Below are 19450 nucleotides of genomic sequence, written 5' to 3' on the forward strand. Positions count from 1 at the left end.
TGTTTAATGGTGTTGCAAATAGATTCCTCGTATGGTAGCTCGGCAACGTAAGAACAAAAATGGCGAATGATACTACCTATCTAGACTTTATAGAGCCTTCACTTTCTAAGACGTAAGCAAAGAGGCGGAGTCACGCCGGAAATAACAGCGTCGGGACTATAGGTAACTTGTCCCAACCAGTATCTGAAACCAGGCCTGCTAGTTTCATGGTCAGACATGCTAACCATTACTCCACAGCGGTGGACTTAGGTAGGATTGATAATGCAAAGGGAAAAGCATGGATTGGACAGAAAATTGAATAGGAAGAAATAAACGAACCACAATGTAAGCAAACAATTATATCCATCTTCAATTAGTCATTGAATGTGTTTTATTTCGGAGAGACTACACTTTAAGCACTTGTCCACAAGTTTTCTACAGAATATAAAAATAAGGATTGCATCCTCTCCACTATATTTTCCCTTATTTCACACGTGCCTTCATCCCTTTACATCATCATCAATGTCTTCATATCCTGATATGGTACTGAAGGCCATCACGATTCAAAACATGGAATAATGGATTAAAAAAAAAAATCTTGTCCTATTGTCTTCACATTTTCTGAGATCATATAGGATAATATGGCATAAGTAATTCTGTCAAGATTATCAGAGAATGAAGGAATATTACTAATTTTTTTAAGAAATCACATTTTGATTGTAGTTTTCTAATTTTTTTTACAAGATTTCAATTAAACATTGGCTTATACCTATGAACGTGATCCATTTAAAAGTTCCCAAATTGCTTTGTGTTATCATAGGGTACTTCTGTAAAGTAAACATTACAGGAAATGTCACAATGTCAACTGGAGCAGCACAAACAACCTGAACAACACATCTGATCAGCACTGCACCTTATTGTACTGTTCACTCCAGACTGGAGACATATTTGCTATGAACAATTGAGCCTCTGTGAGATATATAAACAACCCCATTTATAATATCCAATAGCAAATAGGCCTATCTATAAAATGTCATTATCAAAACGTAACCTAGTTCGTAAAATGCAGATACTATCACTAAAGTTTAGTCTCTTGTCATTTATGTTGCTTCATAATGTATTTGGTTGTTGTGAAACAAATGAGTGTATCTTTATACCCTAAGATTCCAACTCGATTCTTAATTATCGTAAAGGCTCCAGCAAATTGCACATTTCTTTCCACATACAGATACACTATTGACAATTAAAATATTTATTTTACTTCTAAGTTCGTAACAATCACCCAATGTGTTTCATCTGTAGTAAGATACAATAAAGAGTCAATGTAACGAAATTCAATTTAAAAAAGATCTAATTATATTTAATATCCTGGCAGAAGCCAGAAAATATTTATCTCTGACTTCAATATTTCGTTACTTCGGCATTCATTAAGATGAAATTCCACTGTAATAGATTCTTAAATTAATTTACTCTCATAATTTCTCGTATTGGCTATCATCTACTATGACTATTAGAGCTGGCAAGAATGATTCACAGCGTGAATTTCAAGAATTAATACTGAAGGTTTAATTGCAGAAACATTACTTCTAACTAATCAAGCATTTTCCTAACAGACCTTGCTTAAGTAAATTTCAGTTGCATGTTCTGCAGATAGTATGTGTGGTGCTGTACAGGTTCACAATCACGTATAAATAATTATCTCTATTCACAGACACTGTTTCAGTTCAATTTCACAACTAGTTATAAGAAGTGCATTATATTCATGTAAAAGATTGCCTGTTGCAATTATGTCGAAAAATTGAAATATTTTCATAAAATACACCAAAAAAAAAAAATTAAAAGATTCATGGATCGAAAGTGCCTTTAGTAATAAATTATGCTGTACAAACGAAAGCCCAAGAAAGATAATTTTTACTGAAAACTTAACTTCAAATTCTTAATTTACCGAAACTCAAGAAAAGATGCTGCATGGAACGTTCTTTGTGAGTAGTCCGGATTTATACTTCTGAGAAATACATAAAAATAAATTCTTTTGCAACAAATGTACACATAGTTCCTGCACTACTAAAAGTTGGTTTTTGAATTAGAAATGTAGCTAAACAACATTATAATAAATAATGATACAAAGCATATACATATCATATTTTCATTTGTATCTACAGAAAGATAAGAAAATCTCCTTCAAAATTTATGAAAAAATGTAATTTAAAATATACTATCTTCAGTAGTACAGGAACCTCATATTCACTTCTACAGTTATAAAATACCCCATAAAGAACTTTCAATGCCTTCTATAAAAATGTACATAAAGTTCTCCTTTTTTTTAACAGAAATATTATATATAAAACCTTTAATAGCGTTTCTCTCCTGCCTACATTAAAACAAGAAAACATAACAAAAAAATTAAGACAACTCGAAAGAAACAATAGAAATTGTTCTAAATTATTATAAATGGGGTGCTTATAGAAATCTCTTATCAGTCCTTGTACCAGATTACAATTGGCCCCTAGTAACTGTTCCATATATAGTGTAGTTAAAATATCATCCAATCAAAACTTTACTTGTAAACTTCCAAAAGTCTTAAGGTTGAGAGATTGCAGATAAGGCCATAATAATTTTCTTAAGTACACTGGATCATTAATATGTCTTTCAAGACACAACAAGAAATATATGAATACTGCAGACTGACTTCGTATCACAGTGAATCAACGTTGTGTTTAAAAAATTCCCTCTCAGGCCACAGTTTACAGATCAGTCATGGAGCTGTCGATGAGAGTTACAAGTATTTGAAAAGGTTCACATATTATGTTTTCAACAGAATAAAGAGATCTGGCAAACTGAAATTAAAATCTTTCAAATATATAGTGTTATGTGATTTTTAAATGCTGCTCACATAATTTTCGTTTAAAATAATGAGGCAAGTTGCTCCTTGTTATACATAACACATAACATTCACTCACTCACAATAGCAACTTATACAAACATGACAATGATAATAATAATAATAATAATAATAATAATAATAATAATAATAATAATAATAATAATAATAATAATAATAAAGTATACAAGTTCCTATTTTTTTCTTTTCGGAAAGGTACTTCACTTAGGACTGAGAAAATAATCCCTGGCAACTTATCCTCATTTCAACATTATTGGTCATGACAAAGACATTCCCTTGATTAACCATTATCTACGTACGTCATGACCTTTTCACTTTATGTTTTAGCAATGCAAGCAGTACTATTTTTTATAGTGCTAGCATTACTTTTCTATATAATAAGAATGCCCTTTTAACATTGGTGTCAATATGAAGACATTTTGTATTCAACAACGTTACATATATATAACATATCTCTCACACAATTCAAAATCTAGTACCTCATGACAATACTAGATTAAAAACTGCAAATACCAAATAAACACAAGAAAATTACAATGGTGAAAGAATCTAACTTGCCAAACATTATCAAATGTGACCATAATGTTACCCTACCTCGCACATAGCACAGATAACAAAAAATAAATTAGTTGGCAAGTTTCATTGTTTTACTATAAATTACAGATACTTTTCTCTATACATATTTGTTGATGCAGAATCGCTTTAATGATAAACGAAACCGACATTCAGGAACTTTTCGTACTAGATGTAAGGACTGGGAGAAATGATTCCACCACAACCTCCTTGCTAACTCTGATGCAAACACTGTACATGAACAAGTGAACATCACTTTACTTAAAGCACGGATATTCCTTCATTGAACAAGACTGCCAACACATGTTTCTATTGGTCCCTTTAGTAACTCACAGCCAAAAAATGGGTAGTTGCTTAAACTTATTTATTTCTTGCTGAACTGACTACCCCACAACTGTCAAATTATTTGGATTCACGTCCTTGGCTCCATAATCGGTGGTCCTGCAAGGATAAATTTAAAGCAAAGTAAGACACCAAATTTAAGTTTCTGTGTAAGTATATAAAAACATTATGCTAATATAAAATATATTTACAATTTAATCAACTAAACACATCTAATTACGTCTAGTCAATACCATTAAAATTAAGATTTCAGTTGACAAAATACAAAAATACATTTTCTCTAACTATGAAATTCTTACAAACTGAGCAGATTTCAAACTTTGTACACCGGAAGTTTTACTGATGAGACGCCTATATGAGGCAAACCATATTTACATATACTACGTACTGCAGCTTACATGAATGTGAATAATGTTTAAAATAATTTCTTAATAAATAACTTGCAAGTTCCTGTTTTTTATATTTAAGATATTTTTGAAGTAATGAAACAAGTATTGAATCACGTAATTTCATGTTCAATATTTCTTGATAAATGGAAACAGTCACTAAGAGTTTATACAATTTTAAGATAAGAAAATATAAAACAGCAATATAAAATAAGGACAATTAATAACATGATATGATGAATAATGCACAGACATAAGTAGTATAAATCTGAATACAGGCAAAACAGATTTAAAATCAAAGGACTAACAACCTCTACACGATGCAGGTTTTAATTAAAACTTCTACGGGAATGGGAAGATAGCAGGCCAACTTAATTATATTCACGCAAATAAATATCGCGTAAACATATTTATTATCTATGTGCTATAATAGTATAGAAAATATGTACTCTTGAATACTTCAATAAAGTCACAAAGCTGTATAGATGAATATTATTGTAACAAGACAAGAAATCGTATTAATGGAAGAATAGGAAGGAAATTCTCTTTCGCAGAAGTTTTTCCATGACTCATAGTGTTTATTCTTTCCCAGCTGGGGATGGAAGATTCCCTCCAGCTCGCATCCTATACTCATCAGAGAGCAACTCTTTGTTCATAGTTTTTATTATTTATTTACATGACCATAATAAATTAAGTTATATAACGATTCGATATCTCGGTAACTCAACACGTAAATCAAGTTGCCAACAGATGAATAGTAACTAATTTTTACTAAAATTTTGAATGGGCAACATCTTGACATCAACAATCTTTCTTTCCATGTCTGTTTAGGCTGCTCCCTGAAAGGTCGGTAAAGCATCGGTACAACATCAACTCGGTAGGTGCTCTGCATGCTGAGTCAATGTCGCAGCCATATATTTGAATTGACAGCCTCACACTGGTCAGCATGATGCAGTACCAATACAACATGTTTTCAGCATGCAGCCTTGCTGCACATTTCTCACTCAGCAAGCAGCATTTACCAAGTGAAGTTGTGAATATTTCTATTTGTAATAAAGAACATTTTACCATTACGTCAGTGGAAATATTCAATTTTTGAGGAAGAGAAATATCCATGTCTTTACAATTTCAAATAGGCAGAATATTCACGAAAGGACATAACAGAAAAGACGTGGGAAGAAGTTGCTAAAAAAACAGGAATATCAGGTAACATTTTCTCTACTAATACAATAAAATATTAATGAATCAATCATCTAGTGTCAATTCTCGTGCTGCTACAAACAACCTACTGTACAATTGATATTCTTTTCAATGTACGGATGTACCCAGTATCATTTCCTTTTCTTTCTAACCTTAAATACACATAGAACACACTATCTTCTTCATCACTAGACGACATGTACTTTAGAAGGTTCAATAACTACTGAGGATTTAGAAAATGTGCAGTGGAGTGATGCAGAGAAAAACACATGTATGCCACAGACATGCTGTACTGTGAGGGAGTCAGTGACATACAACATCGTTCAAACAAATGTTGCACCTTTGTTGTACCGCTGATGCACCGACCCATCAGAGAGGGACCTTAATTTTGTTGTTTCAGTATCCCCCTCCCCCAAATAGCAGGGTACTTGCAGTGTATATATTACATCACTAACAATATTCTTCTACGAAAAACTTTCTAATTTGAGTACTTCATTATTGTCGGTAGATTCAACTATGAACTCTGCACATAATACTGTAATTTGCAGACATGTACTGCCACAGAAATAAAATAATAAATTGCTATGGTTCATCTTTTTAGTGTCGTATGTCAACAACAGTGAACTGTCAGCTATCAGCTATATGATATGTAACGAATGGAAGAATATTTAGAAGATATTTAACCAGTTTAAGTTTTAGTGGGTACAATACACTCGAAAAGTTTCCTTCATTGCCCAAAAGTCTGATACAATTCTGAAGTTTAGGAATTAAATAACATATAGTATGAAACATAGTGAAAACAATCCAAATTATTTTATTGTTCTAATATTCTCTACTTTCATTCTTATCAATGACCAAGTAACATAATGGAAGACAATACTTGCACAATTTATCAGACATTCCTGCATGTCGATGATCTTGTATCATCAACCAGCAGTCAAATTTCAGCAATGATGAAAAGCTTAAAGAAGGCTGAAGACAATAAAATTGAAGTAAACCGCAACAAAACCCTTTTTAAGACATTCATAATGCAGAAGGAAAGGTAACTCATTCAACTAAAATGTGGAGAATTTAAACTACAGAAAACACAGAATTTCACATATCTGGGAGTAAATATGGACTATAAAATAACACTGAGAATCCAAACAAAACTTGTCCCATAAACGGACAAACTAGTTTCTGTAAAGACTCGTACAACTTAGTTTGATGAACAAGATAAGTGTTTCTTACTTTGGAATTGGAATATATCAATGTCACTGCAAGAAAATCCGTTTTATTCAAAATGCTGATGTAGGGATTATATATTATGCCGCTAAATTAACCTCGATCCAACAAATAAAAAATTTAGATAATAGGCAAGCGAAAAAAATCGTCTAAAGTTCCGGCAAAGATTTCACTAATAAATTCACAATAAATGAAGAACACAATATGAGCACAATGCGTTTTAAAGAAACATTTGAAGCCAATGACCATATCACGGATAAAAACAGCTATGTACATCATTTTAAACCTTCTATAATTTTTATAAATCAACAATGGAAAGAGGCAGCTCCTCCTTTCGATGATAGTGGGATAATAGTAATAACAACTGCGAGAGACACAACACAGATTTAAAGCAGTAACTCTGAGGCACACATACATAACGACAACCTTAAACTGTTACCAATAGTCTGATCGAATCATCATGTAGACTGGAAATTCAGAAAAATAAATACTGTTACACTGAACTGCACAGAAAGCAAGTTGATTTTGCTACAATAATTGCATAGTATGTGGTCAGAATTTCTTTCTCGCCAAAAATAATTTAAGAGTCAAGAAAAACCATTTTTTTTTGCGAGCTAGTGCCCATAAAATACTTATCCTTTTGAAAGGTTTGCTTTCATAGCATTGTTGGTTGCTTGACAAGTACGTCATACAATTAGAATCTAATTATGAACAATTAGTACCTACTTAATATGTTTACGTTCTTATTTTGGTATACAGTAAATTACGTCGATTCTGGATACCTTGCAAATGACAGTTACCGAAAAGGAACTGCAAATAGGAGTATCAGTAGTAACATGACAAGAAATCGAATTTATACAAAACATGTAAAACATACAATATGAAATTGTGTCATATTCATGACATTAACTTTTAATTTTGATTGAAGGAACATTTTATTGAAGGTATGATTTACAACAATTAATTTTCGAAAACGTATTATGTGTCTTTCACGTGTTAAATTTTATGTTACCTTGTTAACATGTTTTGGCCTGCTATTGGCCATCATCAGAACTGGGTTGTTGCTGGTCTTGGCGCCTTTTGTTTTGTTTCTTGTGTAGTGTAATGTGGAGTCAAAGAGTGTGTATGTGTTCTGAAATTGAGTTGTGTGTTGAGAATTTCATTTGGATGTGTTTTTATGTGTTTGTATATTTCGTATTGTTCTAGTGTGTTTAGTTTCTGGCTTTTTGGTTGGATGTGTAGAATATCCATGTCTGTTTTGATGTCTCTGTATGTGTGGTTAGCATTTATGATGTGTTCTGCATATGTGGAAGTGTTTTGTAATTTTGTTATTGCTGTGATATGTTCTTTGTAGCGTGTTTGAAATGATCTGCCTGTCTGTCCTATGTAGAAGTTGTTGCAGGTGTTATATTTGAGTTTGTATACGCCTGTGTGGTTGTATTTGTTTGTTTGTGTTGTTTGTGTGTTGAGATGTTTTTGTAGAGTATTATTTGTTCTGTATGCGATGTTGTAATTTAATTTCTTGAATGAGGCTGCAATCTTGTGTGTGTTTTTGTTTTCGTATGTTTGTGTGATGTATTTTTTGTGTTCTTGTGTTTGTGTTATATTCTTATGTTTTTTGCGATTATGTTTTATCTTTCGTATTATGTTGCGGTTGTATACGTTTTCTTGTGCTATGTATTTGATTGTGTACCATTGTTCGGAATGCAGCTCGTTTGTGTTGTGTTGCAGAACACATCACAAATGCTAACCACACATACAGCACAGACATGGAAATTCTACACATCCAACCAAAAAGCCAGAAACTAAACACACTAGAACAATACGAAATATTTTTTTTATCCAATGCCACCAGGTTGTCTTTTCGACATTTCTGGTCTTCTCTCCTGGCCATGGCTTAATTGTAACCCACTTCTGAGGTTGGGGCACCTGGAAGGCGGAGTTACATTACCCCGATGATGTGATAGGATGATTATGATAATGTGGTGCCAGGAGAGGTCTTAAATCTAAACTTAACCTAAATTCCAGACCATGGACGAACACAGGAATAATCCCCTTTAAGGAAAAATTCCTGTGCTCTAACCGGGAATCGAACCTGGGACCTCATGAACTATAGCCAGAAGCTCTGACCACTAGACCATGAGGCTGAAAATATAGGTTCCCTGATAAAAAAAAAATACTTGTCACAATAACTGCTTTTCCATACTACTGGTAAACTCTTCTATAAATATTTTGTGACTGACCCCAACATTCTCTGAGTCCAGCCAATGAGTATCACTCATGGAAAAAATAACACTATTGCACTCACAAATGATCAGATCCATAAACATATTACGGTACCTATACTGTGTTTATACCAGTGGCGTATACTGGTTAAAGGGTTTGGGCTACCGCTGACCCTATTATTACACAAAATATATCTAACAATTACTTTAATTTTAATTACTATGGTAAAACTAATAATACAAAATTATTACATTATGTTATATTATAAACTTTTTCTTTTGTAATTTCCTTGGGCTACCACCGGTAGCCCGCAAAATACGCCCCTGGTTTATACAATTTTGTCTATTTTAGGAAAGAAAAACTTTTTCCCAATAACCGGTACTGTTTTTATACATTACAAATCCACTTGAATACAAAAATATTTCAAGCTTAGTCTCACACTAAAAATTAATGCACTAGATATTCAACTAATGATCCACCAATAATTTACCTTAAATATGAACAAGATAATAAGTACAAAGATACAAACAATACGAAATATACAAACACACAAAAACACATCCAATTGAAATTCTCAACACACAACTCAATTTCAGAACACACACACTTTGACTCCACATTACACTACACAAACACACCCCACAGGAAACAAAACAAAAGGCGCCAAGACCAGCAACAACCAGTTCTGATGATGGCCAATAGCAGGCCAAAACACGTTAACAAGGTAACATAAAATTTAACACGTGAAAGACACAATACATTTTCCAAAGCGATATAGTGTTAAAAGTTGTGTAATCAAGATGTATAACAATTAAGTTTTATTATTATTATTATTATTATTATTATTATTATTATTATTATTATTATATATTTTTTTACATTATTATCTCTGAATACACACACCTAAAACTGCTCAGTCTTATCATAGTAGAGTAGTCCTAGCACATTTAAGGAGTTATGAATATTAGAAATTACAGCTTCTTAACAGAATTCTTGGACTGGTTCTCCTGTTATCATTAGAAAAATATCTTAAGTTTCATCTGGGATCTAAATCATAATAATTGCAGCACATTTACAGAACCAATAAGAATGAATCATTTTATTTATGTCATCCTAGCATTATAAACAGGTTTGTTACTACAGTACATCCAATATTTTGTGTAATCGGCTTATTATGGCACACATGCCAATAATAGCAATGATGTATTCGCTATGACATAATACCGGAACGCTAGGGTTGCTTACCGCTTCTACGTGCCACGTAGCAAGAAATGAAATGCAGAACAGAAGTGGTAATGTATCATTTATTTCCAATCGTTAACAATTTTGTATCACTTTTGTAATATCACATAAAACAGTTCTGTGGTTCGGAGAAACTATATTAACAAAATAAAGAAACATTTGTAACATAAAATTTGATACCTAAGGTATAACTAGTTTGTAACACCTGCAAGATCATCCATTTCTCTTTATTCAATGCCAATGCCAGGCGCAACTAATCGATACGAACATATGAAGACTTTGTCAGCTATGAATGCTGAATTATTTCATAATTTATTTCCTACAATTTACCATGCTAAGATGCCATAAAGTGTTGTATCCAACTCGTGGATAATCTGAAAATTGTCGCACTATTGTTCGTCCAACAAACATTCACTTATGCCATAATCATCAAGATTATCCACTTGTTTCATAAATAATTATTTTAATACCTTTCCGCCCTCAAAATCAATTATAAGTAAACATCCCTTTCAAGGCAAATACACTAATTTAACTCAAGAGTACATTTCCTTATGATGTGACCTGACAAGCATGATATGGCCTACTCTAAATTTGTTTGTCATGCAGATTTTCAACGTATAAATATCAGAGAAAAATAATATCAAATAAATTATATTACTTCAATACAAACCCTTAATGAAGGGCGCCCACAGGGAGTAGCCAGTGGTAGCAATTGCTACCACTGAGATTTTTATTTTTTTTTACGCGTTTTTTTTTATTTTTCTCTACCTGCTCGACTATGTGTTCTCTCAAACCCTCGGTAAAAAAATTCAACTATGCTTTAAATTATGAATGCGTGTGCAAGGTAATTTAGATATCAGAACTGGCTATTTTCCATGTTAAATTTTCTCTTTCCTTGTCTATTCATTTCCTCTAATTTTCTAACCATCTTGCTACCACTGAGATTGGATCCTGTGGGCGCCCTTGCACTAATGTATTTTTACCACAATTACCACGTATATAGAAATTCATAACCACAGAAATTACATATAACAAACAAAATTAAAATAATTTCCAAACAACTTACATCAAGCTACTACTTGAAACTATGATGTGTTTAGAAACAGTGCTTCACTTGTGACTATTCTATAATATATGTTCAATTGAGTAACAACTATACAACATTATAAAGCAGTATTACATTTAAGCTTGACTCATCCATCCAAAGATTTACTGTGGAGAAGCAGAGTAAAAAAATGCATGCTCTTACCTTAGAAACACGATGGAAAGACACACTTGTGCTACGAGGTGATCTTGAATTGTGAGTGAGGTGTGACTGTTAGCAATCTATAAAAAGCTAAGGGAGTGTGAACAGTGGGTCTGTCTTAAGTGTTGTGTTAGACAAACACAACACAAGGCATGCTGAATGCCACATATCTTCAAGAAAGATGACAAGTCAATTATATGGTACATCTGCAATACTGTTTATTATATTAACAATAAATATCTTAGTGTCTTGTCTTCAATGTATATTCAGTGGTGTAGTATTATTGTTAATAAAGCACGCAATATATTGTACACTATTATCAAAAATGACAAAAAGAGGTAACGATATGCTATTTTTTCGCATAGCATGCCATCTAACACGCAATCCATATATAAGAACTGAGAAGTTTCAGAAACAAAAAGATGAAGGGAAAAAAATCAAGAATAAAAAAGTATACTTTTATATTATTTAAATAAATGGTTTTCATTTTCTGTTCATTTCCTTCTTTCAGATAATGTTTCCCGAAAGAGATGTACTGGTATATTCCGAAGACAAAAGGCAATAATAATCACAAAAGTCACGCAATTCTAATACTTTTCGAAATAAATACAACAGGAAAATAATCTAGATTAGACATTACAATAAAATGCAATCATAAATCGTGTCCTAATTCTAATTTCAGTTCACATACGAATTTTTACAGACACTACACTGAATTTTAATTCTACGCAATGTATTTTTTAATGATGCAACCTTTCTCTAAAATTTCTTAGCATCACTCAATATGACGAGTTGATTAAAAGACTGCAGAGTGAGATTATGGTACAAAATTAACTCAGATTGTACCGGATAACATTAACACAAATATTATCCATATGATATTACATACAGCTGATTGAAATTTGATATAATGGTCTTTATTAAACACAATGTGTATAACTTCAGCTTTTTTTTTTCTGGAGGCCGGGCTCGGGACCTCGCACAGTGAGGGTGATTGTAGCGTAGAGTGAGGATGACTGTGGCGTAGAGTGAAGGTGATTGTGGAGTATTGATGAAATAATGATGAAAATGATAAGGGAAAACGGGAGAAACCCAAGAAAAATCTCTCACGTCTACTTTGTCAACCACAAACTCCTTCATAACCCAGACAGGGATTGAACCCGGGTCACCACAGTGGAAAGAACAGAGGTTAACCACTCGGCCACGAGAAAATTAGTTTAATATAATAATTAAACATTTCAATGCTACCCCTAAGAGCATGCTCCACTCTTAAAATGTTGTACTATGAAAATTATCAAAATCTTTTCTAACCAGTATAATCAATCGAAATTGAAGACAGTTAAAAAATAAAATTCAAAATAAAATTATTGTTCATTATTCATTTTTAAACATTCACTGATTATTTTGGTCTTGTTTTGTTCTTATTCGAAGTCTCTGAATTCACTATGACACAGTAAATGAATTTATTAATTTGATAAATATACAATGCTTTTACAATGGTTTCAAAATCCTCATACTACTCATATTTCTTCACACTCAGTTCATAAAGAAAGAATTCGAATGATCCTCGAAGCAAAGAAAAACTGTATACAAAAATTTAAAAGATTATGGCAGTGGCAATGATAATGCCCTTACAGCACAAGCAATAGAATGGATATTTCATGCATATGCTACGAAACTGTGACATAGCTCGATGTAATAACGTTACATATTTATAACAAACGTTACATATTTATAACAAACATATTACTTATAATGTAATTAATTTGAATTTATCTTACAGTAATCGTTCTAATTTAGAATACACTCTGAATGACACATTACACATAATGTCATTTCTTTTCTATTTATATTCTGCAGTGAATGAAATATGAATGCATTTATATTTCATTTATGACTGATTGAAATCGAAATAAACAATTCTGGCATATCAGCTTGGTAATAAATATTTGCTTTTAAAAAACTTAAATTTTTACTTACATTTCAAATCTACAAATTGAAATGGATGACAAATTACAGGTCCATTTATTATTATAGAAATAGAAATAATCATACGATATCAGCTTGATACGATTTTTTTTTTAATCTTCAATTATCAAATATATTCTCAATATATAAATTGTAATCAACAATAGATTTTAAGTCCGTTCATTATTGTGTCCCTGACTTATTCTAAATTATTCTTCTAATATTTTATAAGAAATCAATGTAATGACTTGCAAGGAATCTGTTATGCTCATTGAGTTAATTTGATAAAAGCAGTAATTTACTCCATTTGTCTTATCTTATAACATAACAAGCAAAAGGAATATTTTTTGTTACTACTACTTTATGTCTTTAGAGATTTATATAAGGGCATAAAGGAATTTAAGAATGGATATTAGGTAAGGGTACATGTGGTCAAGGATGAGAATGGTGACTTGCTTGCAGATTCTCATTCAATCCTGAACAGATGGAAAAACTATTTTGGGCAATTACTAAATGTACATAGGCCAAATAGAAATGATATGGACAAAATTCAAATACAAACTGCTGAACCATTTATATCCGAACCCACACTTTCTGAAGTCGAAATTGCTATAGGAAACTGAAAAATTACAAGTCTCCAGGTATTGATCAAATTCCTGCAGAATTAATACAAGAGGGTGGAAGTGCATTATCTAGCAAAATTTATAAGCTTGTACTTGCTATTTGGGAAAAGGAAATTGTACCAAAACAATGGAAGGAGTCCACAATTGTACCTACTTTTAAAAAGAGAAACAAGACTAACTATAGTAACTTTCGAGGAATATCACTTTTATTGACATCGTACAAAATTTTGTCCAATATTCTTTTGAGAAGATTAACTCCATATGTAGATGAAATTATTGGGGATCATCAGCATGGTTTTCGGCGTAATAGATTGACTATTGATCAGATTTTTTGTATTCGACAGATATTGGAGAAAAAATGAGAGTATAGTACAGTACATCAGTTATTCATAGACTTAAAAAAGGCATATGACTCTGTTAAGAGAGAAGTTTTATATAATATTCTTATTGAATTTGGTATTCCTAAGAAACTAGTCCGATTAATTAAAATGTGTCTCAGTGAATGCTTTTCGAATTCACTGCGGGGCTAATGCAAGGAGATGTACTATTACCTTTACTTTTTAACTTTGCTCTAGAATATGCCATTAGAAAAGTCCAGGATAACAGAGAGGGTTTGGAATTGAACGGGCTACATCAGCTCCTCGTTTATGCAGATGATGTGACGATGTCAGGAGAAAATCCACAGGCTATTAGGGAAAACATGGGAATTTTACTTGAAGCAAGTAAACAGATAGGTTTGGAAGTAAATCCCGAAAAGATAAAGTATATGATTATGTCTTGTGACCAGAATATTGTATGAAATGGAAATATAAACATTGGAAATTTATACTTTGAAGAAGTGGAAAAATTCAAGTATCCTGAGCAACAGTAACAAATATAAATGATATTCGGGAGCAAATTAAACGCAGAATAAATGTGGGAAATGCGTGTTATTATTCAGTTGAGAAGCTTTTATCATCCAGTCTGCTCTTAAAAAGCTGAAAGTTAGAATTATGTTATTGGTTCTTCTATATAGTTGTGAAACTTGGACTCTCACTTTGAGAATAAGATACTTAAATATTTGGGGGTAAGAGAGATGAAGTTATAGGAGAATGGAGAAAGTTACATAATGCAGAACTGCATGCATTTTATTCTTCACCTGACATAATTAGGAACATTGAATCCAGATGTTTGAGATGGGCAGGGCATGTAGCATGTATGGACGAATCCAGAAATGCATATAGTGTTAGTTGGGAGGCCGGAGGGACTAAGATCTTTGGGGAGGTCGAGATGTAGATGGGAGGATAATATTAAAATGGACTTGAGGGAGGTGGGAGATGATGGTAGAGACTGGATTAATCTTGCTCAGGATAGGGACTGATGGCGGCCTATGTGAGGGCGGCAATGAACCTGTGGGTTCCTTAAAAGCCATAAGTACTACTTTATATATTTTTTATATGTAAAATATAACTTTATTGTGAAATGCTAAACCAAGAGGAAGAAGGAATATTGGTAGACTTGACAGAAAATGGACTGATGCCAAACAGACTATTTAGCCTATTCCTGAAATGATGATGATGATGATGATGATGATTATTATTATTATTATTATTATTATTATTATTATTATTATTATTATTATTATTATTATTAAATACTAACACTACACCACTGAATAATTATTGAAACAGTTGTTCATATAGAAATTAAGACATTTGTAACTTTCATATGGTTTTTAATATTATGAAATCTCAACTTTAAGAGTTATTTTGTTACGATGACATAATTATACTACTTTATATTCTTTCTTATTAAAATAGCCCAACTCTTTGTTATTATAGGGCAACAATGACATTTACTTATCTTAAAACAATCCGATAAAATATGAACAAGAAAAATAAACGGAAAAAACCATCTGTATTAGTTTCTTCAAATCTTCATTTAAAACCATGTCACAAACATTCCATGTATTACGTGGAATTAATGCATTTTACAAGAACAAGGAAGATAGTGCCGGCGAGAGAGAGAATGTTCCTTAAAACATAGAAAAATTATCACAGTGTCAAAGAGAAAGCAATTTAAGACCGTGGAAAATTTCATGAGTATTATGAATATCTAGCTGTGTACATAGTTCAACTTAAGTTAGATGATATTACTTGAATAGCAGGACGTTGTGAACATAGCTTCTCTCAAAAATGAATTTCTCCTTTTCTTATTTATATTAATGTTATTCTGCTCACAAGTGAACAAATTCACATTCAAAGTTAAGAACTCGAGCAATAAAAGCTTCATTAACACTCAATCCTGAGCTAAGAGTCTAATAAATTCATGTAATTTGAACATAACAAAATAATTTGCTTTCTTGTGGATTTAAAAATTATTTCTTTGAAATGAACAGCTATTTACCATAATTACATAACTATTCTCTGATCATTTTTTTAACGTAGCTTTTTTAAGCAATGTTAGAGTAACCGTGAATATAGTGAATTTCAATTAATTACATATAGCAGAATGAGTTCCAATAAATCTGTACTCAATTGCACTACCGTTGTGCAAAATCTAAGAAGCTAACATACTATGACCAACTAAGAATGACTACTCAACTTTATACAGGGAATCTCTGAAGTCATGTATCACTTGTAGCCTGCACTGAAGTCGGGGTGATACATTCACTATCACTGCCAGGTGAGAGTAAGGGAGATTGGGCAGTCGGCCAGTTACACAAGCTGTTATTCAGTCACAGTTATACTGTCGTACTGTGTGAATATGTACAGTTTACAGCAAAGAGTATTTCTTCTGAAGAAATATTACAGATGGTGCTGTTCTATTCGACAATATCATCTTTTGTTATGACGTGAGTTCCCAGGTAAAAACGTTCCTAACAGATCCACAATCCATAGATTAGTGGAAAAGTCTGAAGAAAAAGGCTCCATTCTGAATAAAAGACAATCTAGTAGGTCTTGTACTTTCACTGATAAGAAATTGGATGAAATAGGTGCCAAGTTCATCCAAGGATAGAAATGGCAACTGGAGAATAAAAACTAACAAAGAACTAAATGATTTAATACACAATAAAAATATAATAAATTTCATCAGGGCTATGAGGTTAAGTTGGTTTGTCCATGTTAAAATATTGGAAGACCAGAGGCTAGTGAAAGGTATATATAAATGGAAACCCCTGGGAAATAGAGCAGCGGGTAAACCGAAAATCCGCTGGGAAGATGATCTTGTGAATGATTTGAGGAAGCTAAGAATTACGGATTGGATGATGGTCGTACAGAATAGAAGTTCCTGGAAAAATATTGTTCAGAAGACCAAGACATTCAATTTTGAAGCTGTAGTGCCTTGAGAAGAAGAAGAAGAAGAAGAAGAAGAAGAAGAAGAAGAAGAAGAAGAAGAAGAAGAAGAAGAAGAAGGTGCCAAGTTCAAACAATGTCCGCAGATATCTTTAAAATGCCTAGCTCAGGAAACTAGACTATCCAAACTGTCAGCAATAAGAACAACGAAGAAACATAACTTACATGCATACGAATACTCATAACTTAAGTGAACATGATTCATCCTCAAGAGTAAATTGGTTTCTCCAGTCTATGTATGATGGCGAAATAAATAGATAAACAGGTGTATATGCAAATAGGTCAATAGATAAATCAATCAATAAGGTAAGTCTGTTTTTTTCTTGTTGTAGTTGTGGGACCAATTTAATCAGGGAAAGTACCCACCTCGGCTAAGGCAGAGCACGTTTATTAGTATCTGCGCAACTTCAGAGACTCACTCTAAATACACTAGAAGTGATTTATCTATGCTACAAGCACTATGCCTAAAAAAATAATATGACAAATATAAAAGTTTTAATTTTTTGGGGAGATTTTCAATCTACACAAACTATACTGTACTTACTAGAAATAAATGAGATTTCATAATATGTCTCGAAAGCAAAATACAAACTGTCATTCTGACAGGTTTAAAAATTTGAATATTGTTTGCACTCTTGCATGCGAAGTTTATGAGGAAAGCGTACTTGGGTTGTAAGTAAGGAAAAAGGATCAAACAATAAAAGCAGATTAATGAGTACAGAATTAGATAACCAAGCATATTAAATTTACTTAATTCGCATAATCCAGCAAGGGTTTAATCAAATTTAATGAAAGACTGTCGTGTAAACCCTCAGCAAAAAAAAAAAAAAAAAATATTATTCACTTATGCTCGTTTATCTTTCTATCCCATTAATCTGGGCCCTTGTTTATATTAAAGCAAAGCAAATAGTTGGCCGAGCTTGGTTTTACTGTAAGGTTACGGTAACTATTCGATATGCAAGCAATGCAGAAAGCAACCTTCAAAAGTAATATTGCAATTCAAGCTAAAGTTTCTTCCTTCGAAAAGGTGAATAAAATATACTTTCAAGATGCAAATCTCAGTCTTTTCGTATAACCATGCTTCATAGAAAGCAATGTTAAAATGAAGATGAAAATTTCCTTTGAGAAACCAATGTATTTCTTCTCTAATGCATGAACCAAGTTAATTTTGCGCAATAAAAGCATAAAAAGAAAATCTGTAGATAAGTATCATTACTCTATTTTGCACGATTCATTGGAGTATACTTACCAGAAGAAGCTTTTATATGTCCATTAGTTTATCTCCTGTGCATTTCCTGTAAAATACTTCAAATAGAAGTATTTTTGGATTGAACTCAATCATATTGTATTTATATTCAGACTTCAATAATGAAACAAAATGGTAGAATTTAGGAAAAGCTTTAGTTAAATTTAGTCTTTTCCAAATTGGACAAGTCAGTCTTACTCTAATATCAGAACAAATCTTTTCTCAGTCTCAAAATTTCTACACATAATCAAAGGGAGATGATATCCAAGAAAGCCATATGAAATAATTCAGTACTGATATTATAAGTTCATAGTTACCTTTTATATGCATTTAAATGCACTTCATTTTCCAAAAATTAAATATTTTTTAAACATTTTTTACATAGCTAATCTCAATTCATTTCCCTTTGTGTTAAATTTATATATTTCCGCAATAATTAAACTAGACAGTCATTTGTATTATGACTAAAGGATAATTTGATATGTATGTGAAGTACCAACATTTTTATATACAAATTTTTAAAGCTTTTCAGTGAAGACACAGCTAACAATAATATATACAAATCAAAATAATAAATGTGAAATATTAACTATTTCGTTTAAACTTCAATTTAAATTTCTGTGAAAGGATGTATGTAAAGGGGTATGTAAGTGAATTTTTATTCAGTTTTATACATTACTAAATTTAAATTTGATTTCTGAAAATAGATAACCACACTAAACTAAGTTAGTTATTGGTTCCAAAATAAAGCATATAGACCTAAAGCCTTAACTTGTTTTTCTTTACATGAGTTATTAGGGTATGTCAAGTTTATAATGATAGTAATTTAATGGACGTTTTGAATTACAGGGTTGATGTGATGATGACAAAGTGTTAATGGAACAACAATAGAAAGGGAATGGCAGAGAAAACAAAGTAGGTACTGCACTCGGAGAAAATGTACTCCGCAGCTATTTCA

The 19450-nt window shown here is 32.1% G+C and overlaps 1 protein-coding gene across 3 annotated transcripts in view; it reads right to left on the reverse strand.

The window, feature by feature from the left end:
• Window positions 1-325: 325 nt before the first annotated feature.
• LOC138696524 (phospholipid-transporting ATPase VD) overlaps window positions 326-19450 on the reverse strand; it is a 346689-nt gene continuing 327564 nt past the window's right edge. For 2 of the 3 annotated variants that reach the window (XM_069821610.1, XM_069821608.1), the window contains exon 21: window positions 326-3895. In XM_069821610.1, coding sequence (XP_069677711.1) covers window positions 3867-3895 — 29 coding nt within the window. In that variant the 3' untranslated portion in view covers window positions 326-3866. Of the gene's footprint in view, window positions 3896-18492; window positions 18542-19450 lie in introns of those variants that run through there. The other variant, XM_069821609.1, reaches the window with a different exon arrangement.

Source organism: Periplaneta americana, chromosome 3 (genome assembly GCF_040183065.1).
Source record: "Periplaneta americana isolate PAMFEO1 chromosome 3, P.americana_PAMFEO1_priV1, whole genome shotgun sequence".
In the NCBI taxonomy this organism is placed as follows: domain Eukaryota; kingdom Metazoa; phylum Arthropoda; class Insecta; order Blattodea; family Blattidae; genus Periplaneta; species Periplaneta americana.